The sequence below is a fragment of the Argopecten irradians genome, chromosome 8 (assembly GCF_041381155.1).
Source record: "Argopecten irradians isolate NY chromosome 8, Ai_NY, whole genome shotgun sequence".
Taxonomy (NCBI): Eukaryota; Metazoa; Mollusca; class Bivalvia; order Pectinida; family Pectinidae; genus Argopecten; species Argopecten irradians.
In genome coordinates this window covers 38,293,635-38,319,458 of record NC_091141.1, presented here as the reverse complement: position 1 = coordinate 38,319,458, position 25,824 = coordinate 38,293,635, and the positions used below count along the sequence as shown (strand labels likewise).

General features: G+C 34.8%; 2 protein-coding genes across 2 annotated transcripts in view; one reads left to right on the top strand and one right to left on the bottom strand.

The window, feature by feature from the left end:
* LOC138330310 (X-ray repair cross-complementing protein 5-like) overlaps window positions 1-5,332 on the bottom strand; it is a 23,449-nt gene extending 18,117 nt beyond the window's left edge. The window contains exons 1-2 of the mRNA XM_069277814.1: window positions 5,227-5,332; window positions 3,443-3,528 (exon numbers count right to left, since the gene is read on the bottom strand). Coding sequence (XP_069133915.1) covers window positions 3,443-3,511 — 69 coding nt within the window. The 5' untranslated portion in view covers window positions 3,512-3,528; window positions 5,227-5,332. The remainder of the gene's footprint in view (window positions 1-3,442; window positions 3,529-5,226) is intronic.
* LOC138330309 (DNA damage-binding protein 1-like) lies at window positions 5,312-25,824 on the top strand. The gene is made up of 28 exons (XM_069277813.1): window positions 5,312-5,476; window positions 6,446-6,594; window positions 7,128-7,244; window positions 7,668-7,813; window positions 8,250-8,325; window positions 8,931-9,045; window positions 9,316-9,413; window positions 9,933-10,091; window positions 10,837-10,920; window positions 11,535-11,651; window positions 12,082-12,184; window positions 12,420-12,492; window positions 12,943-13,051; window positions 14,127-14,305; window positions 15,206-15,369; window positions 16,006-16,113; window positions 16,384-16,591; window positions 17,340-17,435; window positions 17,815-18,053; window positions 18,812-18,976; window positions 19,410-19,504; window positions 20,014-20,184; window positions 20,620-20,729; window positions 21,945-22,030; window positions 22,739-22,822; window positions 23,427-23,529; window positions 24,364-24,487; window positions 24,839-25,824. Exons 1-28 carry the CDS (start codon window positions 5,416-5,418, stop codon window positions 24,920-24,922), a joined length of 3,423 nt encoding a protein of 1,140 aa, XP_069133914.1. The 5' UTR covers window positions 5,312-5,415; the 3' UTR covers window positions 24,923-25,824.

The window sequence follows — 25,824 nt, the reverse complement described above, 5'->3', positions numbered from 1 at the left end:
GAAAGACATTTTCACTTGTCCGCAATATTTTTCAGATAAATAAGTATATGTGACTATATATTATCATGTACTGTTTAAATGTAACCAATTGATTGTCAGGAATTGTGTTGATGCAGAAATAAAGATGGAATTCTGAAAATGTTTGTTTTATCATTTATTTTCATTTTAATTTACTCGTTCTCCACATCATCATCATCATCATCATCACTAGCCCTAGTAGGTAACTGTGGGAGTTGGAGATTGGTTCCACTTGCCACCTCCAAAGAAGTGTTTTTAACAGATTTTGAACTTGGTCCTGCTCTTGGTTTTTCGACTATATGTCTCTTTGTTTTGGATTGCATCATCCAATGTGCAATGGCTGGATCAGGATCAAAATCTGTCAAAGACACTTCTGAACTTCTAAGCCTCATAATGCTGGTAAGAGATCTTTGGTTTAATGTACTTCTATGTACAGTTTTGATTTATCTCATACTTGAAAAACTACGTTCACATTTAGCAGAGGTTGGTGAAATAGTCAGCATGATTTGAATCAGTAACAAAATATTTGAGAGTGATTCTGGTTTTGACTGAAGAAGAGAGGAGTACAACTCAGTTGGATGTACAGACCTGACAGGTGACACACGAACCTTCAGTTCTAGCCATTCTTTCTTTGCTAACTCTTTCTCTTCTTCTGTCAAAACTGCAGAGAAAAACTCAACCAAACCTGACACTTCATCATCACCTAAATCAACAAGTTCTGTTCGGTTTGTAGGCCAGTGCCTGTAGTCAAATATACCAAACTCCTTCATAGGAGTTTCATCAAGAGACTTAAATCTCTTTTGAATCATAGCAACAGCTTTGTCAATGAACTCTCTAAAGTGCTTTGGAAAATTCATGGAAGATTTGGAGACTTCACATTGAAACTCGCTCTTTCCGCATGTGAGAATTGATTGTTCGGCATCAAAATTTGCTTTATATTTTGCCAAGAAATCCCCATCTCTCGTCTTCAGACTTTCCAATTTCAGCAAGCATGCTTCAATCTTTACCCTAACATCATTGATTGTCAAAAGGTCTGATTGAAACTGTTTGCTAAGATTGGAAATTTCTGACAGTACATCACACAAAAAATGTGCAAAGTTTAAAAATCTGCTTGACTTTATCTCCTTTAGCCGGCCCTTCACTTTTGCAGCCTCTTCGCCCTTCCCATTTGAAGCATTCTCAAAATGTGTAATTATAGTTGGTAGGTTGTTTATTACAGCATTCACAGCTCGAAAACGGGAAGCTACCCATCTGGTTTTCTGCAAAAACCTGTTTGCATAATTGGACTTTCATCCAATATGTCTACTACTTCTTTCATTTCCCTTCTCCTTTTAGGAGAGTAGTGATAGAATTTATATATTTGATATATTGTATCTTGAAATTTGGTAATGTAGTCAACTGTTTTCACAGCATCTAAGAAACCAAGCTCAAGGTTGTGAGCTACACAGTGTATTTTGACAATAGGATGCTCAACCTTATTTTCAAGTTTTGTTGCAACGCCATTCTTTTTCCCCATCATAACGGATGCGCCATCAAAGTTGCACCCAATCAATTTAGATTTTAATTCATTCTCACCTATTCCTACAGATTCCAAACCTCTCACAACACCATCTAACACACCATTCGCATCTGCACTTTCAAGTGGTACTTTATCAACAAAATCAGTGGTTGGAATTCCATCAGAGATATATCTTACAAACACAGTCTCTTGTTCAATAACAGCACTATCAGTCGAGCCATCGGACAAAACACACATAAACCTACTATCATTCAAATTATCTTGTATCTTTTTTGTCTGAACATCTGCAATTGTGTCGATAAATTCCTTACATTTGTCTCTGTTTTTATACTGATTACCAAGGTCAACACCATTTTTTTTCTTGCAGCTGGCATAAATGTTAGAATTTAGAGAATGTGTCTTGTTTTCCAACATATAAGGCGGTGTTAAAAAGGTTTCTCATTCGTCTCTGTGAGGCATCATCAAGTTTTTTTGGCATGTCTACAATTAATTTTGGTAGCGGCCGTGGTGTTTCAGCGGTTGCATTCTGGCTTTCCCATGTATCATTACACCTCCTGTGCATCTTCGACATTGCATGCGTTTTTAACGAGTCTTCGCGATATCGACCGTTCGATCCACAGCCAACATATAAGTTTGATTTCACATCTGCAACATTTGGAAAACTTCTACAGTACTTGCAGTACATGTTATCATTTATTTCATCATGGACAACCCATGGATAAAACTTGACCCATGATTTTTGAAATGTTCTGACACTTTTTTCGTCATACTTTTTGTTCTTGATTTTTACATGATCAGTGTCGTCATCGTCTCTTTCTCGTTTTCTATTTGTCATACATGATGTAGCATTCGTTTCTTTTTCAGGGACAGGAGCTGAGCCTGTATAAAGAACATAATGTATAATAATTAATTTGCGTGTGCATCGGAATTATTAAATTACCGATTCAGAATAACACGAGTAGCAGACGGTTTTACAAGAAAGCCAACATAAAATTATAATTACAAAATAATTATGTATGAAAGTGTTGTAAAAAAAGACATATTTTAAAAGGTCGGTATTTTAACTTACTTTCAAGTTTAGCGGGTGTTTTATTTTTAACACCATTGTCTTCGTGTGAGCTTTTTTTTGCGCCGGACGTCAAAAAAAACTGCAGAAGATTTCGCTGCGACATCTTGTTATTCGATTTACCTCTAGATTCTTCATTACAGTATCAAGAGACCTCGGATTTTTTCATGTTACAATTCTGTACACACGCATGCGCATTGAAAACGAAAGTCTGGGATTTCCAAGAATGATGCAGAAAGCGAAAGCCTATCATTGCTTCGTCGTATTTCTAAGAAACTGTTACGAAAGTCAGACCTATATAAATAGCGAGAAATGATATACAGATTGCAGTTATATAATTAAGATGTAGGTCATAGTCGGTGTCAGATGTTTTACTCGTCCGACGGACAAGCGTGCTGTCAAAATTCACTCGTCCGATGGCGAAATCCACTTGTCTAGACGAGCGGACGAGTACATTTCCCCAGCCCTGTTAACACAATAAAGTAATCTGTCTGTCTTTTACGACCTTTTTTAAACAGTATGAACTTAAAATCAACCAAAAGTAAGACATTTTATTGAATAGTACTGTAATATGATGAGTCAGAGTTCCTGGTCACACCACCAAATGTAACAGGGTGATTAGAGTAGTGAACCTGTGACCCGGGACTTACTGGTCCGTCGCTCTATCGACCTAGCCCGAAGCTTGAAGGCGACCGTATCACTACTTACAATTAAAACCTGTTACACTACTACAAGTTGAGCCTATATAAAATATACGTGTATGTCTCCTTTTGAGTTATTTTAATCCGACAGGTTAGACTGTTTGGGAATTATAGTTAATTATTAATTAATTCAATAACCTGATGATCAGATTCTTCTTCGTCATTTTCTTCATCCTCTCCAAACCGTGCAAATCCAAAATCTGCCATGGTCTAACGGGTTATTACTGTAAAAAAAAAGAACAAAAATCACAGTATATGTTTTATTGACCTATATATCTATATATATTCTCACTTAAATTACATATGAAATTAAATTAAAATATATAAGATGCAAGAATGAAAAGGTAAATCTTCAAAATTGCTTAATGGTTATCAAGTAGATGGTATACACATGTTATTGTATCAAATTATTTCATAAGTATGCAGAAACTCATGTACAGCTGATCATGATGTTTTCTGTACATACATTTTTTCTTGGAAATTCTTCAAAACCCAGCTTGCATGCATACATGCACAAGGTCATGCACTATATTTCTAAACCTAAAATCCGTAATCAGATTACATTAATTTGTAAAACCATTAATAGCCAGACAATGATCTTACAGTATATCTTTTGTGACAAGGTTTCAATTGATTGTCTCTGATTGTCTTTAATCAATAGTTTTCGAGTTTTAGAAACAATTGCCCCAACACTAATTTGGATATCTCTATATACCTACATCCTTGACATTCCAGAGTTTACAATCACTGTTGTAATATTATCCAGCCCCGGAAAATGTCATAGCCACAGATTTATAAGTGAGAAGGATTTGTCACTGTCTCTTTACACAACTGAACACCACACATCTGAACCAGGGACAAAAACCATTTTTTCTCCACAAATACTTGTCTTATCGAGCCAAATGAAACACCCATGTAAAGCTTAATGAATTTCACAACATCTAATCCTTGTTTTAAGCACGGAAGATTTAAATGGAATGTTGTAAATTTTCATTAAAAAATATATGAAATCTCAGGTAATGACGACCTAGCTGCTTCAGAAAGTAAGACGGTAAGCCTCGAACCCGCAAGCTACATCAAAGGTTGCGCCAGTATCAAAGGAAAATCAGCCGTTGCCCAACGTACCGATCAGTGCATAAACACAAAAGTGCTCGCGACATATTTTCGTCCAAAACCCTGTGTGACTTATCCTCCTCATCTAAGTCGTTGGTTGAAGCAAAACTGAAGGCAGTTCGGGAGAAAAAAAATCAACTGATCACAGGCTTTCAGAACCTTCCTATGAAGATTTCCAAAAAGCGACACTCAACGTTAAATGCATACAATGTACTGTGAATTCATTCTTTTGATGTACATTTTTGTACACCTGTTACAGAGCGAGAGAAGCTGTGCTGCCAGTTATGCTCAGACATGCGACCCCTGACTAACTGGTCTGCCACTCTACTGACTGAGCTAAAGGGAAATTCACCCTAAAACAAAGCTAGAAGGCGACCGTATCACTATTTACAATTAAAACCTGCTAAACACCAAAGCACCAAACTCCCTGTTCACCTATTGTCACACACAGAGCCTTCAGATTTACTACAACATGTACTTCAGGGGTGGATATAACAAGTGATAGTAACCCCTTGGATATTGAGGATGTTCTGCATGTATCTGTATCTAGATGTTCTGCATGTATCTGTAACTAGTGAGACTATGTAATACAGTATGTATACAGTATAGACATGTACTCACTCATGCAATCTGACTTCATAACAATTACAAACCAACAAATACTGAAAAGATCAAACGAAAACATCTCCTATATTGAAAATGCATAGCCAGACAGTGTTCATTAAACCAATCTATGTTATACTAAATGTATTAATGTTACGTAATCAAATGATGACAAGCGTTGCAAACAGTGACAGGCACCCGTTTACCTGTAGTAGCTTTTCACTGTAAAAGTTGCTGTGCAAGCTACCATTCACCGGAAGTGGTCTATGAAATAAACATTTGGCGCCAGGCATGCGCATGGTCAATCGGTAAAGAATTTCCGGCGAGAAAGACGGAGGAAATAACAGAAGAAAATCCGTCTTATTTGGATTTTTCTGTTGTTGTCATCTGCAAAAATGGCATATAACTATGTTGTAACAGCTCATAAGCCGACAGCAGTGAATGCTTGTGTAACAGGTATTTTGAATTTCCAGCAGAAATCTCATTGTGAGCCGATTCGTTCATGCTTGTTTTTCACATGCTGTATAAACAATACAAGAAACAGTCACTAAACAGTCCTAACCATTTTATAGGCTAATGCGTCTTTTCAAATAAAGGGAACTTGCATTTTACTGATTTATCATAACGATGTCTCATCTTGAATTAATAAAGCTTTGATCCAAGAGAACCACTGACTGAAAATTATGTAACAATAAAGTGAAATCTAAGAGAGTTGTATTTTCAACAACAAAAAAATAATAAGCTTCAATTTAACATGACCATCAAGATATCATAGCATAATATGCTGAGGTTATTCAAAGGTTTTTACAAAAAGTAAAGTTCGAATTAACTGTTTCTCTTATAAGTTATATGATCACCATGAATATAACATTAATCTCTTAATCATTTTGCAATTTGATTATTTAAGAGGTGCATATCATTTGATCCTGTTACCAAACCTTAGTCGTTACAAGGTTACAAGCGTTTGGAGTACGTATGCATTTATATGCTAAGCAGGGTTGCATGTGTGTGTTCATAATGTTCAGGCAGAGTCTAAAAAATGTTAGGGAAATTAAAAAAGTTAATTTGCATAAGTTTTGTATTGGGGCGATTATCGGAGATCTTAGAGGATATTTGTGTATAAACCCCAGTTTGGCTATAAATTTTTCCTCTCCCTTGTAAATTACATTATGATGATTTTGCTTTATAGTCGTAGATAGTGACTGATAGATTCGATAGAAATAGATTTTTGATCATGAAATATATATCTGGGATTCATAATTTTTAAAAATGAAAAAAAAAAATGCTGAAGTCAATTTTTGAATTGATTTTCCATGATAAGCATATAAGACCTTTTTTTTTTACTCTATAGATATAAATGGCATATGAGCATTTGTGCATATCACATGTATCATAGGCTCTTTATTTCTTTTATAAATTTTTCAGGAAATTTCACATCTTCAGACGATCTCAATCTAATAATCGCGAGGAACACACGACTAGAAATCTATGTGGTTACCCCTGAAGGTCTGCGTCCTATTAAAGAAGTTGGCATCAATGGAAGAATCGCTGTCATGGAGCTGTTTAGACCTCCAGTAGGTATTATATTAGATATACAAAAAACATGGTACAACTAAATAAAAAAAGTTTTGTGACAGGTTTAGACACGTACCCTGTAAATATTTTAGTGCAAATTTTATTATATTGCTAAAATATGATAGCGTGATCGGATGATGTAGTGGTTAAGCCACTTGCCTTTCAACTAGCCAGTTAGGGGTCACCTACCCGATCAGGTGGGTTTTCTCCAGGCACTCCTGTTTCCTCCCATCTAAGACTTCGGGCTTTCATCCAGACCATCGAAAGTGATTTGTATAAGTTATATAACTTGTTTCGCAATCAATGTAAAATAAATGAAGTTTATATTTTAAAAATATGATGGCGCTTAATGTATTTTCTGTGTATTGATTACTTGGTCATGATGTTGATTGTAAAAATTCATTGTTATTTCATAATTTTGCTCTATTGTTTGGTTGTACTAAAATTAGTACATTTATTGTACTGTATTGCTTATATATGATGACCTGTTTGTGATACTGATTTACCACTTACATGACTCTGTCTATTACAGGGAGAAAGTAAAGACCTCATGTTCCTGCTGACGTCACGATACAACGCAATGATCCTGGAATGTAACCAGAAAGGAGACAACATTGATATCATTACCAGAGCTCACGGCAATGTACAGGTAGCTTAACTGTCTATCTCGGAGTGCAGGATTACTATAAATCTGAAACCAGTACCCCACTAGAGATCAAGCTATTTCTAATGCTACATCAGTCTTAGTGCTTGTTCGATCATTATTTAATTCTACCAAGGAAGTACAACACTAATGCATTGACGTCAACTAAGGCTCATAGTTTGGAAAATGGATATTTATAATTGGGAATTAATGCTTAATTATGAATTTTATAAGCATATTGTATGTTATATTTCTCATAGGAAATCATAAATATATATCCATAAATTCTTTTGTCATGTTAAATTTAATCTATTTCCATTTTTAATTTGGAATGAGGCTCTATATTGACCCCAGAAAACACTTGTATGGAAAATGTTCTTAATTAATGAATAATATTAATTTGTATATCTTCACTATGTTTACCAACAGGACAGGATTGGTCGACCATCAGAAACAGGAATCATTGGTATTATAGATCCACTTTGTCGTGTAATAGGACTCCGACTGTACGATGGACTTTTCAAAGTTATCCCCCTTGATCGAGATAATAAGGAGTTAAAAGCTTTCAACATCAGGTAAAATGTGTTAAGACTTAAATTGTCATAATATTAAAGATATAATTCCAAGATACCGAAACAACGTGAGTAAAGTACATATGTACAATTTACTGTTAATAAGTCCCACCTTTCGTTGATCAAGATATGATGTAATAAAGTGGGACTAATCTACAGGTCGTTCTTTACCCAGTCGTATTGGTATAGCATTATAGATGTATTAATATTTCACTCCAAAAAGTTTAATGTCAATGTGGTTTAAAAGCCAGGAAAGGTTTTAATATTTTTTATAGTAAGACTAATACTCAAAGGTTGAAAACGTTAACCTCATAAAAAAATTGTGTTAACTCTGGCCTTGTAATAAAAACAATTTGTGCAACTTCAGGAGGATATTTATTGACAAAAAGTAACAATTTTACCAATTGATTTGTGTAAATGTATATTTGATGTTTGACAGACTAGAGGAGCAGATTGTTGTGGACATGCAGTTTCTTCATGGCTGTACAACGCCCACTCTCATTCTTATCCACCAGGTACGTCAGAAAAACACATTGCTGGAATATTCTGTGATATTATTTATTGTAAGAGTAAATATGACTGGAATACAATCAGTCTTTCCATATATTACAGGTATTCTGTTTTCGCATATTACAGAGTAACCTCCCTTAGCTTATGGCAAGGTATCCATTGTGACATCATTATTTTGTGTCTGAAGCTCATGTCGCTTTTCTGAAAATTATAACGACATGCTCAAAACACATGACGTTACAAGCAATACCTGCCCCTCAAGGACAGATAACTCTGTAATATGCAAATACATTCTACAGAATGGACTGCTGTGTCATCTGTTGTTGACCCTATCATATTTTGCAGAGAACACTGTGATTTTAGCTTGCAGATTTATGATGTATAATTTCATATTTACCTGTAAGGAATGATAGCTTTGCTTATAGTAATTTGCAAAGATGAAATATTGTAAGAATCATGTGAAATAACACTACAGGATAATAACAGAATCTTTTAATCTTGGATGAATTGACGTTGAATTTGTACTCGGCGCATGTCATTTTAGGATCATGAAACCCTCCTATTTTTTCTTCCTTTGGTATGTGATAAAAGTAATGTTTTTTTCATTCAGGATCAGCATGGCCGCCATGTGAAAACGTATGAAATATCACTTAGGGACAAAGAGTTCCAAAAAGGTCCCTGGAAACAGGATAATGTGGAAACAGAAGCCTGCATGGTCATAGCTGGTGAGTTACTATGGTAACGATATGGATGTAGAATTATCATAATGTATTTAAAGGTTTGTCCACAAAGCATTGATAACATTAGTTCATTTATTTTTCAAAGTGAATTGTTCTTGCCTTAGTATAAAGAACATTTCAAATTCATTATCAGGGATGAAGGTGTTACTAAGAGTAAATTATTGATAAGAATTGCTATTAAAATAGGTAACTTGGTTTCTGGGGCAGCTTGATTGACATATAATACACTGACCTTGCAATGGAATTTTGTTTCAGTGCCTGAGCCATTCGGTGGTGCTCTAATCATTGGACAGGAAATCGTTACATACCACAAGGGAGATAACTTCGTACCGATCGCACCACCAGTCATCAAGGTAATTGATATAATTTCTCGGTTCACAGTCTAATACTTTTACCCATATATTGCTATGCCCCACACATAGCATGTGAAGATATTGTTGTCCCTTGTGTGTCCCACCTGATCCCACTGCATCCTGTCACGTCCCGTACAGTTCAGCTTTAATATTACCAGCTTATTTAGTTAATTTTGAGTGCTACTGACCATAGCATACATATCCAGCACTATGTCTTGTAGGGCACTCTTTTTATCCCACTGATCAAGCATCAAAATTACTGTCGTGACCTTGACCTTTGAATTACTGAAGAATGAAATCTGATAGTTTAAAACTTGTCCATTAATAAGAATTAATCAACAAAATCTGCTGAAGCAGAATAAATATGATTGAAATTCAAGCAAATTACAACAAAGCAAATTGGTGTGTCAGAAAGGGAGACAAACATTCCAAATGGAAATTTTTTGTACGTCGATATGTTTTATTTGATGAAGCCTATTGAAGCAGAATATTCATGATTAAAATTTATACAAATTACAGCAAAGCACATTAGTCTGTCATGGTAAAGTGGATTCGAATGGGTCTCGATACCTTCTGGGGGACATGATGGGCAGACTGTTCATGTTGCTGCTGGAAAAAGAAGAAAAAATGGATTCAACGGTTGCTGTCAAAGACCTTAAAGTAGAGCTTCTTGGCGAGGTATAAAAAGAGGATTTACCTATTTCAATATGGAATTTTCTTCTTTCTTTAGTGTTTCTTGGTGTTGATATGAGGATTTCGAGACGTACAATTTACCGTTGATTATTCCCACAGTGATTATGCCATCATCTTTTGACGTGAATTTTGTGAGATCACAATCACCGGAAAGTTGGACTAATTGACGATAAATTGTACTTTACCCACATTATTTTGGGATCTCAAAACTGCCGTATTGGTCACATAAATACCCATACATAGACTAGAGGCACTGTAAATTTGGTCAGTTAATTTGAAAAACATTTATGTAAATCCTTTATTATAAATTGGACTGTTTTAATGTCGAAATTCACTGAATTATTTGTTTTCATTTCGCATTTATTCACGAGCTTCATTAGAGTCAAGGATTTTAAAGGTGATAGCTTAATCAATTGATTTTTTTTTGAAAATCAAGTTTCCTTTTTGCTGCCATATCTTGACATATATCATCCTTAAAATAATCATATAATAAAAGAAATGATTCAGGATTATATTAGAATTTCATTAAAGTTTTGTCACAAGTGGGAAGATGGGATTTTTTTTTTGAGCACATGTATTTGAAAATTTTGGCCTGTTCCACATTGATCTATACTTGTTTCACAAAGTCATTACAAGTAATTTAGTTGCTTGCTACTCAAACTTATCCAAAGAACAACTAAACAAATATACCAAATCTTGGAGATTGATAATTGCCCCATTTTCTTCACAGACTACAGTAGCGGAGTGTATTACATATTTGGATAATGGTGTAGTCTACATTGGCTCTAGACTTGGGGACTCACAGCTTATCAAGGTAATTTGTCTACTGCCAGTGAAACCAAAGGGGACTATTTTGTCTCCATCTCTTTAAATTAATTTATAGTAGAATTGATTTAGAAATTGAAATATGTTACTTTAGATGTCTGCAATATAGTCACGTAAACCAGCTTAATTTTTGGGCAATTCAATTTTATGTTACCAAATAGTTGGTGTTTATGTTGGTCAAAATGTTAGCGATTTCAAGTAAAATTTTGTCGTCTTGTTTTTAGAGTATATATGATTCAACCATTTCTGAATATTAAGTTGGTCAAATTTTTGTGACAATAACAATATCTTTCAAAATCACGAAAATAAATAGCTATATATATAGTATCATGCCTATAAGATTTTCACAGCGATTTGATTTGGCAATTCACAATTTAAAAGATCTGTTATAGGAACTTGTAATTAAAACTCTTTGTGACAATTTATTTTCACAAATTTTAAGAGAAACATGAGAAATATACAAAATTTAATGGCATGGTTTACAGTATTAAACATGAATGGAAAAAACCAACAACTTTGTTTTAAAACTTCACTGGCTTTCTTCTAAAGAATTTCACGACATGGTTATCATTGTAATCAAAAAGTTTGATTGTGATTTTCCAGTTGGATAGTGAAGCTGATGCCAATGGTTCGTATGTAACAGAGATGGAGAGATTCACAAATTTAGGGCCCATACTTGATATGTGTGTCGTCGACTTGGAGCGTCAAGGTCAAGGCCAGGTGAGGAAATTTAATGTTAATATCCCATAAACAATGCATGCATCATGAGTTATGAGGTTATCAAAATGTTGACTGAAGGTATTGCGTTATGTCAATTCCGGACTCTTGGAACTTCATACTTGGTATGTGTCCCGACCTAGGTCAGATGGTGTGTCACATGTCAAAATTAGTTCACTGTGACCCATAACTTTACCTTTGACTTCAATTTAAAAAAAACAAAAACCTTACAACCTTATGGCACATGAGTTGGGGTACTTAAAATCTTTGAATAAAAAAAAATTCATGGAGGAAATTAAGATTTTCCTGAACATGTCAATGTACTATGAAATCACAAATTAAAATAGATGGTTATTGTTGTAATTGATTGTATACTTTGCTTATTGACTATTGTAAATAAAATGTTTTAACCATGTTTTAAACTATGTTTCAGCTTGTGACTTGCTCTGGTGCTTACAAAGAGGGTTCCCTTCGCATTATAAGGAATGGTATCGGAATACACGAACATGCTAGTATAGATCTACCAGGAATTAAAGGTAATTGTTCAACCTCATGATCGTCATCTATTATGATGTAAGACCTTATTCTACATTTCATATATAAACAATAAGGTCAACTAGATTTGTCAATGAAATTGCATGTATTGTTTAAAAGATATTATGTTTGCAGATTTGAAGTTTAGCCTAATTTCTCAGAATTGAATCTTTCGGAATGGTATAGTAAGTTAATAAACATTTGAATAGAAAATCTCTACTATTTTATTGATTTCAGGTATCTGGTCATTACGAGTCAGTTCTTCAGACTACGATAATATGATTGTTCTATCCTTCGTTGGTCAGACAAGGTAAGTTTTAAATAAAAAAAATAATAAGCCTTAAATTATGGATTTTAAATTGAAAAATGATAAAAGCAAAAAAAAATAATATTAAGTGATTAAAAATTTTCAGATAGAAAACTTTTTAATTTGACAAAAATGTTTTTAGATCTTATCTTAAAACTAAGAACATTGTTCCATATAAGCCCAATAATTAGTTTTTTTTTAATTTTTTGGATAAAAAACTTTTTAGATAGAAACATTTTTGTAGCTGTCATCTTATATTACAATTAAGAACCATATTTTGGTTATTCTAATATACATAAGCAAATCATGCTCTGTGAAGATGCTTAATTTGAGTGTGCCAAAGCAAGGAAAATATTCTTCAAGTCATTAAGACTCTATATCTAGAAAAGCTTCTCTTAGACTGTAAAATTTAAGGTTTATTTATTTATGAAATATGTAATGTTTCTTTGACAGAGTGCTGATGTTGAATGGTGAGGAAGTGGAGGAAACAGAACTGGCTGGATTTGAAGCCGATCAACAAACGTTTCTTTGTGCTAATGTTGTCCATAGTCAACTTCTACAGGTAAAGCACCTTACAAGAGGAAGTTATTTAAGAATTGTTCTGCATTAAGTTGGCAATTATGGAAGTATAAATGGCAATAGGACAGCAGCAAAGTAAATGAAGCACTTAATGTTGAATTTGCCGCAGTGCAGTTGGTATTCACATTCTCATAAATGCCAACTAAATGCAGTTCAATGCTTATATTTACATTTGATATTAACAATTTTATGATAAAATCTCAGATATTTTGCATCTATGATTAATAATGAGACAGTACAGCCATCTTCCGTGATTGTTCACACTACAATTGTAATGTCACAATGATCATAACATCAAATAAGCGGATGGCAGTTCATGGACTGATGAATGCCAACTGATTTGGTAAGGTGTACATATTGATTTTTAACATGTTAAAGTGAATAGTCAGGCAAAGAAAACCAGTCTAAATGCGCTCATTAGCCTTCCAAAAGTTCTCGCATATTAATACGACGGCCAAGTTCTGCTTAGTTTCCCAGTTCTGACCATTAAAGTAAAGAAAAGCTGAAAGCATTGAAAGCGAGGCTGCGTGGAAATGTAACCACGGACATAGTGAGCCGGGAGGACGTTTTAGAATTTCCATACTTTAATTTAATTTCTTCGTACGCAGACAGATTTTGACGAGAGATTTTATTTTTCCATTTCATAAGAAATTATACTGGATACATTCACACCATTTTTACCGACTTTAGCCATCCTTGCCCGACTGTTCACTTTAACCAAATTTGGATGTTAAATACTGTCTGTATAACATGGAATATTTGTTAAAAAAAAATGAAAAAAAAATGATAAAAAATTTTGGTTAGCCAGTGGAATAATTATTACAATAAAGTGTACCAGGTTATATGGTTAGCAATTGAAGAAGGTTTATTTAGGCGAGTCCAAAACAATTTATTTCAAATTTGGTGCGTCCCAGAACAAAGAAATATAAAGGGTTCTCAAAATATTGGTGAGTGTACAGGAAAATCACTGTCAACACTATATTGTTATGTCTGAAGATCTGAATGTAACATTGATGTTGTTTATGTCCATTTTATATTTGATTTATAATTTGTTGTAGATCACACCTGTCTCTGTACGCCTCGTCAACTGTGAGTCCCATCACCTGGTCAGTGAATGGAAACACGCAGGAGGAAAGAACATCAGTTTGGCCTCGAGTAACACCTCCCAGGTCGTGGTCGCTGTGGGCAGTGAGCTGTATTATCTGGAAATAGGACAGGGAGAGGTCAAGGAGCTCGGGTAATTAGGTTACATACATTTAGGTCAAGGTCCCTTGTTACTATGTCAAGGTGAATGGTAAATATGCCAAATTTAGACTAATAGAATCTTACATGGGTCTGCCAAGTGGACAGGGATATCTCAACCCTAGTGAAAGATTTTGGCTGGTCAACCTGAGGCTTCCAAAGGGTTGGCGGCCAAAATCTTTCATGATTCATGTCCACCTGAGAGGCCCATGTTTAATTCTTTTTCTCCCATTCTTTACCGAGAAATAATGAAAATTCAGTTGATATGAACGCCTCTGTGCGTAAAAATGGTCCTTGCCTGTATTGATGACATCACTGTCTAGCGCGTGTGAGGTGTCTTTTCCCTACCCCGGTAAAAGACAGAGTTAACTTTTCCCTAGCAACCGCGGGATAACCTTGTGAAGTATGGGAGAAAATTGAATCTCAAACAATGACTGTGAGAAGGATACTCTGGTAACTAAGTAAGAGTAGTTGTCCATGTTACAGAAAGTTGTTTCTGAGCTAAAGAAAATAAAATCTTTATGGTACAGAAAAATTACCATTGTGACCTTCAGAAATGTTATTATGACTCAGAGATCATATAAAAGGCTGTCAAGCTTTTGGGGAAACTAGGTCAAACTTAAGTCATGTATTTAGGTCAAGGTGGAAGATAATCACTTGTTATTTAAGTCACAAATTTAGGTTTTCTAGGCTGAATCCACCATCAGAAAGGTATTACATTTAGATTTGAAGATAGCCTTTTATGGCATTCCATACCACATCAGTAGAATATTGATTACTTGAATATGGAATAATGCCAAATTACCAACATACATATATATATATATATATATAAAGTAGTTTTTAGCCTCTTGTTCTGAAATTAAGTGCTTCTTAATCTTGTCATATCCTACAGTAAAACTACAATGGAACATGAGGTGGCCTGTGTGGACATTACACCCCTACGGGAAGGATCAGACAAGGCCGAGCTGTGTGCTGTCGGACTGTGGACAGACATATCAGCCAGAGTCCTCAAGTTACCCACGTTTGAGAGCCTTAATGTGGAAATGCTGGGTGGAGGTAATCATTAAGTCAACATTATAGTTTGACATCCCTTTGTACAAGGCTGTTCTCACTTTGAAGGATTGCTTGGTTTGTCCTTAAGGCGAATTAAGAAGAACTGGGTTTCTCACATGTCACCCAGGACAAACCATTTTCTTAGATATCTTCTATATAGTTATAACCCACCAAACAAAGTTAAGGAGGGGGGTGGGGTAATGGAATCGTGGAATTGGGTTGTCCATCTCTTTGTCCGTGATGTCAGTCTGTCTGAAGACACAACTTTGTCCGGCGAACTCCTCCTAAACTACTTCAATTACAGATTTTGATAAAATTTGGTACACAGAACCCTGGGGAGTTGAGTAAATGTAGACTTATAGGGTTCTGCTATGTCCTATATTGATGGAGTTATTACTAAATTCGTTTTAGTTAGTAACTAGATATGGATCTACTAGTGTAATATTCCTGCAGTTTGTATTATCTATAGGTTTTTGGCTTTGATCATGATAACACAGCACAGCCTTGTGGGATGACAGTGCATTCTTTTTAACACTAAATGATAATATGATGGTCAAGGTCAATACTGGATGGCTGTTTTAGTTTTGCTTAAGAGTTGATATACATGTATGTCAAATATTGCCATCTGATTTATTACAGAGATCATTCCGAGGTCAATACTGATGACAACGTTTGAAGGAATCCACTACCTGTTGTGTGCTCTGGGAGATGGCTCTCTCTTCTACTTCAATCTTAACATTGACACAGGTATTGTCACTATTTAAACTAAAAAAAAATATATATATATATTGTTTTTAAATTTTTTGTGACCTGACTATATGAATATATATGATTCAATTATTTCTCAATATTTTGTGAATATAATTTTCGTGATGATATCAATATCTTGCAAAATCGCGAAAATATCATTCCCGTAAAAAGAACATTTACAGTATGTCGATGTTTGGCTTGCTGTACTACAGGTTACCAGGTTCATACATTCATGTTTGACTCGATGTATGGTGTGATATATAACAGGTTATTTCTGTGAGAAGAGGAAGGTAACGTTAGGCACACAGCCCACTGTGCTGAAGACATTCCGGTCGCTGTCCACCACAAATGTCTTCGCTTGCTCAGACCGTCCGACTGTGATCTACTCAAGTAACCACAAGCTTGTCTTCTCCAATGTCAATCTGAAGGAAGTCAACCACATGTGTCCACTCAACTCCGAGGGTTATCCAGATAGGTAAGTGTTGTCCATTCAACTCCAAGTTATCCGGATAGGTAAGTGTTGTCCACTCAACTCCTAGGGTTATCCGGATAGGTAAGTGTTGTCCACTCAACTCCGAAGGTTATCCAGATAGGTAAGTGTTGTCCACTCAACTCCGAGGGTTATCCGGACAGGTAAGTGTTGTCCACACAACTCCGAGGGTTATCCGGATAGTTAAGTGCTGTACATATGTATGGGAAATATGGACATTTTCATGCGAGGGTAACTTACATAGAGTATGTAAATGTTTCTGTAAATGTACATATTCATCACATTTCACTCTAGAAATGGTCTATCTTTGAGAGAGCAATTATTGTGAACGTATGAATTCATTATTACACTATCTTAAACAAATGCAATTTTGTGCTAAAATTACAGTATCTGCCTGTGATCATTTCTATAAACTATATTATTTTGTCTTGTATTTTTTTGTGATGTCTATAATTTTGGATTACATGCATTAATTATTTTTATTTCACAGAATCGAGCTCCTAAATTAATTATCAATATTGGCTACGCTTTTTTGACTTTATACGAGTCTAGTGACATGTATCCTAGTTATGATTCGTTCCTTTGATACTGTCCTTCCTCTTGATGTCTGTAACAGAACTGGACCGGGTAAATTATTGGGTACAAGTCAGAGCTCATTTGGTAGAGTGTTTCTCAAGAGTTAAATGTGTATTAGGTCAAATTTTAATTCTAATTTGATTTTACTATTTAACAGTTTAGCCCTGGCCAACGACAGTACTCTTACAATTGGGACTATAGACGAGATCCAGAAACTACACATAAGGACTATTCCTCTAATGGAATCTCCCAGGTAATTTAGTCAAATTATACATAAGGACCATTCCTCTGATGGAATCTCCCAGGTAAACTTATCAGCCTTAACTTTACCACTAAGCTGGCCAATCCTGTAATATCCAATATTCGTATTGTATTAAACAAAATACTTTTAAGTTATGAAATCAACCATTTTGATGTCTTAAATAAGCTCTGATGTCACTGAAAATGTAACTGGCTTTGTCTACATCAATTAAAATAAATTCAATTTCCACAAAAGGGCCTGATATAAACAAAGAACCAAAATCGTGTTTTTTTTCAAGCAAAATTGTTTCATGATTACAAGCTCCATGGTCTAAGCCTATTACTGTCACGTAAAACTACAGATATTTTGACTCCTCCATGTATCATTGTAGGAGAATCGCATACCAGGAAGGATCACAGACGTTCGGTGTAATTTCCACTAGGATGGATGTGCAGAATAGCAATGGCATGACGCCGTCACGGCCGAGCGCTAGTACGCATGCTGCCATGACTACTAGCAGTTCTAATGTCAAGATGGTTACCACGGGGACGAGTACGATGTCCGAACACACATTTGGTGACGAGGTGGAGGTACATTCACTCCTTATCATAGATCAACACACATTTGAAGGTTTGTTTATTGATACGCTAGACATCTCGTAGGGAGTGGGAGGACTGGTTTGTTTTTTGTCAGTATTATGTGACTGAGTGGGGTGTGCTGTCTGGAGTCTTTGGCAACATGCTTAAGTAAGATCGCAAGAATTCAACTATTACAAGGAGACACCACGTGGACAAAGGTCAGGCCATCCAATGTTGGGAGATTTTATTTAATATGAAACTTCTGTTGCAAAGGTTATTGTTTATTAATATGCTTTAATAACTGCATTTGAAAAAAATCTGATATACTGTATTTGCCAAAATTAGCACCAAGAGAGCTTAAATAATTGTTACAGAAGGGAATGCTTATTAATAAGCCAAAATGTAAGTAAAGTCAGCTTCATTTAAAAAAAATCTGTATATTAATCTGTTACAGTTAACATGCATATTCCTTATCCTGTGAGACACATTATTATGTTGTGATTCACGTCTAATAGACTCGCAAGTTAATGTAAAATGGGATACAATTCTGATGTTAGAGGCATCACATGTTGTACAACATTGTTAAATCCATAGGATGGGGGTGTTTAAACAAGTTTTTAAACCCCTTTTCCAGAAAAGGGGAGGGGCACTAATTATGGCGAATATGGTACAAACATTGTGGATATCATTAAAAAGATACTGAATTTATTATCAATGTTTCACCACTAAGTTTGGACATAAGTAAGAGTAGCTTCAGCAAATAATTTGTTGATATTGTATATCTTTGCAATTGTATGTATTATTTTACAGTGCTCCACGCCCACCAGTTGCTACAGAATGAGTTTGCCACCAGTTTGATATCGGCCAAGCTCGGTGAGGACCCAAATGTATATTATATTGTGGGCACGGCCCTTGTACATCCAGAGGAAGCAGAGCCCAAACAAGGGCGGATAATTATGTTCCACTACCACGAAGGTAAGTTGGTAGACACATGTAGTTTATATTAAGGCCTGTTGTAATATTCCTAAAAATTGTCTAAGACATACTTTCTGTAAATGTTTGTATTGTGGTGTACTTATTAACACCAGATTTCATCATTATCATTTCAGGAATTATAGGGGTTTAAATTCCTGAGTTCTGAATTATTGATAATTTATTATACTCACCAACCCTCCCTATTTTTGAGGGAGACTCCCGATTTTGAACCCCCATTTTATGCCATTAAAGCAAGTCCATAATATTCAAAATATCATCGATCTGACTATATTATCAGAAAGACCAATTAATTTTATTGTTAGTATTGATTTTGAATTGACTGTGATCAATGTTAGCAAATTTCCTGCAATCCTTAAAATAAGATGGTTAAGAGCTCAGTAAATTTTAATTTTGTTGTGCTTTGTCATTTCAGGGAAGTTAAACCAAGTGGCAGAAAAAGAAATCCGAGGAGCAGCGTACACACTGTTAGAGTTTAATGGCAAATTATTAGCCAGTATAAATAGTACTGTGAGTATTTAACTCTTACACACTAGGCTCTACTGTGCCATGGCATTGAGCAAACTAGTATCATTATTTTGTGAGACTCATTTTCTGTGAAAACTGTGGTTACATATTTATGTCACTATCAATTCTGTTTTTACATATTATACAAAGTTAGCTCCCTTGTGGGTAGATTTCGATCGTAACATCATTATTTTGTGAACGCAATTCACGTTGTTTTCTCCGAAAAGAATAATGTTATGCTTGAAAACGTATGATGTCACAAGCAATACTTACTCACAAGGGAAGATATTTATGTAATATGCAAATACAGATTGCCTACCTGAAAGTGTACATATATCATATATCATATGTAATACAGACTATTCTGCATTAAACTTAAGTCCAATATGTAGATAACTTGATGATTTTAAAGATTGATTGAACATCTGACTAGAAGAGACCAACTGTCACCCAGAAGTACAAAATTTTTTGATGAAACTGTTTATTTAATTAAAATATGTTGTTGTTTACAGGTTCGATTATTTGAATGGACAGCCGAGAAGGAACTCCGATTAGAATGTAGTTACTTTAACAACATCGTAGCTCTATATTTAAAAACGAAGGGTGATTTCATACAAGTTGGGGACCTGATGAAGTCCATAACGCTTCTCTTGTACAAACCCATGGAAGGGACGTTTGAAGAGGTATGCTGCATACTGGCTATTTTATTGATTGGTATATTTCTTTGTTTTATAGAACAAACAAAAACTGACAGTGTCTTGTAAAATTGTGGCCTCAAAAAGATTTTGTAGATGGGAGAAAAATGTTCATTTTTACCTAGAGGGTATGACAGTGAAATCACAACTCTCGGTTCAGCTTTTATTTTTAGACACGGACCATGTATTCTTTATATCCTGCAACTTGAAAACATAATACGTTAAAAGATTTTAACAATGTTATAGAAATTTTTATACTAACATTTTCTCTGCCTAGCCTAAGCCATTCTGCGGAAAAATATAGTCCAGGATCTTTGCCGCTAAGCCAGCAATTGTTCCAGTCATCTGACTGAGTTTGATCTGTGTTGTCTAACCATCTACCTATAATAATGTCACTGCTAACAATTTATCTCTGTTGTACAGATTGCCCGAGACTGTAATCCTAACTGGATGACAGCGGTGGAAATACTTGATGACGACAATTTTCTTGGTGCTGAAAACTCTTTCAATTTGTTTACATGTCAGAAGGACAGGTAAGAACTGTCACAGTGATAATAATAAAGTGTGACCTACTTAGTCATTAATTATGACCTATCTTGTCAGTAATATTGACCTAATTTATCAGTAATCATGACTTAGTTTATTAGTAATTATGACCTAGTTTGTCAGTAATATTGGCCTAGTTTATCAGTAATCATGACCTAATTTATCAGTAATTATGACCTAGTTTGTCAGAAATATTAGCCTAGTTTTTCAGTTATCATGACCTACTTAATCAGTAATTATAACCTACCGTATTTTCCCTATTAAGAGCGCCTCCTCTAATAAGGGCGCCCCCACGTTTTTTGCTGAAAAAAATCAGCTAATTTCATACAATTTTTGTGCCAGATTGTGACGATTTGTCTTTGCAGACGCTAATAAAATACTGTTTCACATCAATCTGATGCTTAACAGATATCCGATCAGCTATAAATGTATTGCACTGGGTAACTTAGGACATCTTTGCCAAGTGTTTACACATAGAAACAGCGAGAATTCCATGTTCAAAACAAAACGTGTCACTTGAATGCCCCACACACGTGTATGGATGAAGACTAACTGGCAACAACATTTTAGCGATGTCTATACAGGTTTTATGAATACTTACTGTATGTCTATGATAAAGGTTACTACTAAATAACAGGCATGTTATCATTTCTAAGCATTTAATTGTGTGCTCTTGTCGGTATTTCCCATCTGCCACAAAACGAAAGTAGCGATCGAAAGCACCGTCCGCCATTTTGTGTACGCATGGTAAACAAACAGGCTAGCATAAAATGCCAAAATTCCGTGAAACATACATATTTAACCAATGTTTAATACTTCTGGTGCAAACATTTCTTCATAATTATGTAATTTCAATACTTACTTGACTTCAAAACGTAATTTGGCTATAGTAAGTTTCAGAAAAATACGAAACTAAAAGCAAGATGACTATAGTCTGTTTCAGAAAAAAACATCTAAAAATGGTCTCAAATAACGGCGCCCCCCTAGGCCATTTACCCGCGCCCGGCGCCCTCATTAGGGAAAATACGGTAGTTTATCAGTAATTATGACCTAGTTTCTAATTTAGTTATAGTAATCTGAATTCAATTTATCAGTTGTATACATGTCCTGACCTGTAATTTGACCCCATTTATCATTGATGTTGACCTAGTAAGGTTTTAATGTAAAATCATTTGACCTTGTGGTGTGTAATCATTATATAGTGCGGCCACTACAGAAGAAGACCGACAGAATCTACAAGAGGTTGGAATGTTCCATTTAGGAGAATTTGTCAATGTTTTCAGGCATGGTAAGTCATTTCATTACAATGCAATGTATAAACAATACAATAGAGTTATTGTGAGAAAATATGCTTTTGGTACCTGATATTATGAAAGGTTAATCATTGAATCTACAGTAAAATACTTGCTACATCATCAAAGTCAAAGAAAATTTTGCAGATCATTATGAGAATTGATTTATGTTCTTTAGGTAAAGAATGAATTGAATTTAAAAATGATGAAATCAAGTCATATATGGACAACATTATTGACATAGTGATTAAATTGTTGAATTAGAAATATCGAGTACATCCTTGATACATTAGGTATGATTGTTGTGTATCACAATTGCAGCTACAGTTACTATAGTAACTGTTCTAAATATGCGTCATCTAGAAACTAGAGTGTATCCTTGAAAAACAATTATTTTTCTCCTAAAGATGTATCTAAAGGGCCTAAATATTTTTTTAAATAAATATTAAGTTTGTTCAAGGTTGCACTCTGTTGTTTTTTTGTCAAAAAATATGCATATTCTGGATAGTTACCATGGAAACTAAAGCTGCAACATTAGAAAACTTTTATTTCAATTGAATCAGGGAGGTACTTATTATTTCATATACAACCATTTTATTTCTTAATACTAATTTAAAAATGATTGATTTGGGATCAAATAGGGCCTAAACCATATAGACATGTCGTCCATTCCAGGTTATAATTGAGACCCTCTATTCTTCCAGGTTCTCTTGTTATGCAGCATTCAAGTGAGAACACGATGCCAACACAGGGTTCAGTGCTTTTTGGTACCGTCAACGGTGCCGTAGGTAGGTTCTACAAATTTTACAACAGCTCCATTGAAGGGGACCTATGTTGATAGAATATATTATTTTATTCTCTTATTAATCATGATGATGATACATTAAAACTTGTTTATATAGAACAAACACACTTACCGTATTCGACCCACGTCCCTATAAGTGCCCCTCCCCCTTTTTGGAGCCTCGATTTCAATTGCCCAGGCATAAATAAAGACGAACACTACACAAAGCTATAGATTTGCAATAACTTCGTCTTATTACCACCTTTTCATAATTTTTTTTTTTTTCAATTTTCTAAACGCCCCGAGCGCTTATTAGGTCGAATACAATAATACAACAAAGTTGTGGTTATAACTTAGTAATTTTCATTCCATTTCATTGTTACTGTAAGATGTTTGCAATATGTGTATATGAACTATGCTTCCAACAAATTTGATTTAGTTGGTCCATATAGGTTTGTTGTAACAGTGTGTTACTGTTTAAATAGTAAAGCATTAATAATCACTTCCAAAATCCAAATTAGAAAACTGCAGTTAAATGCTCTGATCTAAGATCTCATCAGATTGAAAATCAAAGTTTTTTATTTCATGAAGTGTATCTCTGATTTTAGGTCTTGTGACACAGCTGACTCAAGACTTTTACAACTTCCTACTCGACGTACAAGGTCGCCTAGCCAAGGTCATCAAAAGTGTTGGAAAAATTGATCATTCATTGTATCCTTTTGATGTTTGACATTTAAATTTTAGAAGCTATTGGTTCAAGGCAAATCTGTCAGTGATAACCAACTGCCTACTTCTAGCTTCTGTGTCATGATTTCAAGATCAGTATTAAAATAGCAGTTGTCAGGTACTGACCTGACTTTGTTGCTATGTTTTTTGGGCCTGAAAAGACAGCATCATTATCTTTCTAAAGGTCTTTAAGAGGCTGAGCTACAATATTGCAGTTAGAGGAACTCAAATTTGCTCCACCAGTAGAACCTGGCACATTCTAAAGGACCTAAATTGTCAAAAAGATGGATGTAACACAACACCATGGATTACATTTTAGCAAAATTTAACTTTAAAAGGAAATTGTATAAAATAAGGAAGTAATAAAAGTTAGATTAGCCTACAAATGTGATATATAGCAATGTTTGTTTGTAAAGATTACCTTGACCTTCATTAAAGGCCATTGCAAATGTGTTTTGACAAAATTTATATTTAAAACAAAACCTGAATTAAGTTTAAGAAAAGATGCAATGCAGTTAGAGGAGTCCATACTTCGTTGGTAAATAATGGTTGGAAAGGCCTAGAAATCTGGTGTTGGTGTACGTATGTTGCAATGTTTGTTATATGACCTTGACCTTCATTTGAGGCGAGATTGATTCTAATCATATTGGTTGATGAATGACCTTGACCTTCATTTAAGGTGAGACAGACTGGCCATTTGATTGTTTAGAACAAGTTATTTAAATTTCTTTATACATGAGAAATACTAAAATCTTTTCGGGTTTGAAATTTGTATATTGATAATACCCATTATTTATGATTCTCCTTGACATCACAAAGCTGGCGATCCTTCCACACAGAACGGAAGACAGAACCCGCGGAAGGCTTCATTGACGGGGATCTCATTGAAAGTTTCTTGGATTTATCCCGGGATAAGATGCAGGAAACGGTCCAGGGTTTACAGGTATGCCTATAGTGTCAAATGAACATGAGACAGCCTAGCGTTTGTTTGTGGTTTTAACTGTGTTCTGTGAACATTAATTTGGGAAAGGATAAGTACCTTGGATAATGCTGTTTCAACCATAAATGTAAGCACTACTGTTGTCAATACTTGTTAGTGAATGAAAAGACCAAAATCTTGTTGGAATATATTGCTTATAAGAAAGGTTGACCAAATACTAGTTAACTTATGCATATTAAAATTGATTATACAATAATGGTTTTCTTTGAAAATGGAAATTGATGATGTAAACAATTATCGATAGTGTTACATTCAAAGCTGTCCAACCATTTCTTGTATAAATTCTTTTTGTAGATGGATGATGGCAGCGGAATGAAACGAGAAGCAACTGTTGATGACTTAGTCAAGATGATTGAGGAATTGACTCGAATCCACTGATGTTAACAAAAATACACTATAAACTAAAGACACAAGAATTCTTAACAAGGGACATTACTCTGTAAAGCGATGTTATTACGAAACGCATTGCTGTTACCATCCTGTTAAAGTCGTAACACCGCTCGGTGCAAAGTAAGGGAGGCAACTCCACAAGACAATTTTGGTGCAAATGAAGGGAGATCAATCCAGTTTGTGTGCAAACTAAGGGAGATAAATCCTGTTTTGGTTCATATTAAGGGAGATGAATCCAAAGGAGATAAATCCAGTTTGGGTGCGAACTAAGGGAGATAAATCCAGTTTGGGTTCAAACTAAGGGAGATAAATCCACAAGACTTGTGCTTGACAACAGTGTGAAGATATAGTGCTGAAGTGATATAACTGTCGATATTTTGATATGAACAGTCTGTGACATGTGCAACAAGATAGTATTATTATCTGTTTTTGTAGAATGTTCAAAATTAACAATGAGTGTGATTTCCCAGCAAAGACAGATACTTGTTTTAATGGGATATTTGTTGAACAATGAACAAACTGCATTTGCTTGTTCCAGAAATCGCTGATTTTCAGATGTAGATGTTACATGATTAAATATTGTTAATGATATAAGAAATCTTTCTTTCTAGAATGATCCAAAGCCATTTTAATTCGAGAAATTTGCATGGGAAAATCTGTTTTTATTCAACTTTCATTCAAAGACATTTAAATTAAAAGAATGAAGTTACGGCAATATCAATGCTTATACCATCTATAATCTTCTGATTTGTTTTGAAGTAGCAATTAAGTAGTCCATAAAATCTTGTTTAAAAAGATATGATTTGCATACAAATAAAAACGTACTAGGTAAAAAGTGAAGTGGAAAAATGTAATTTCTGAAAATAAAGTATTTGTGAGACAGGTTACAA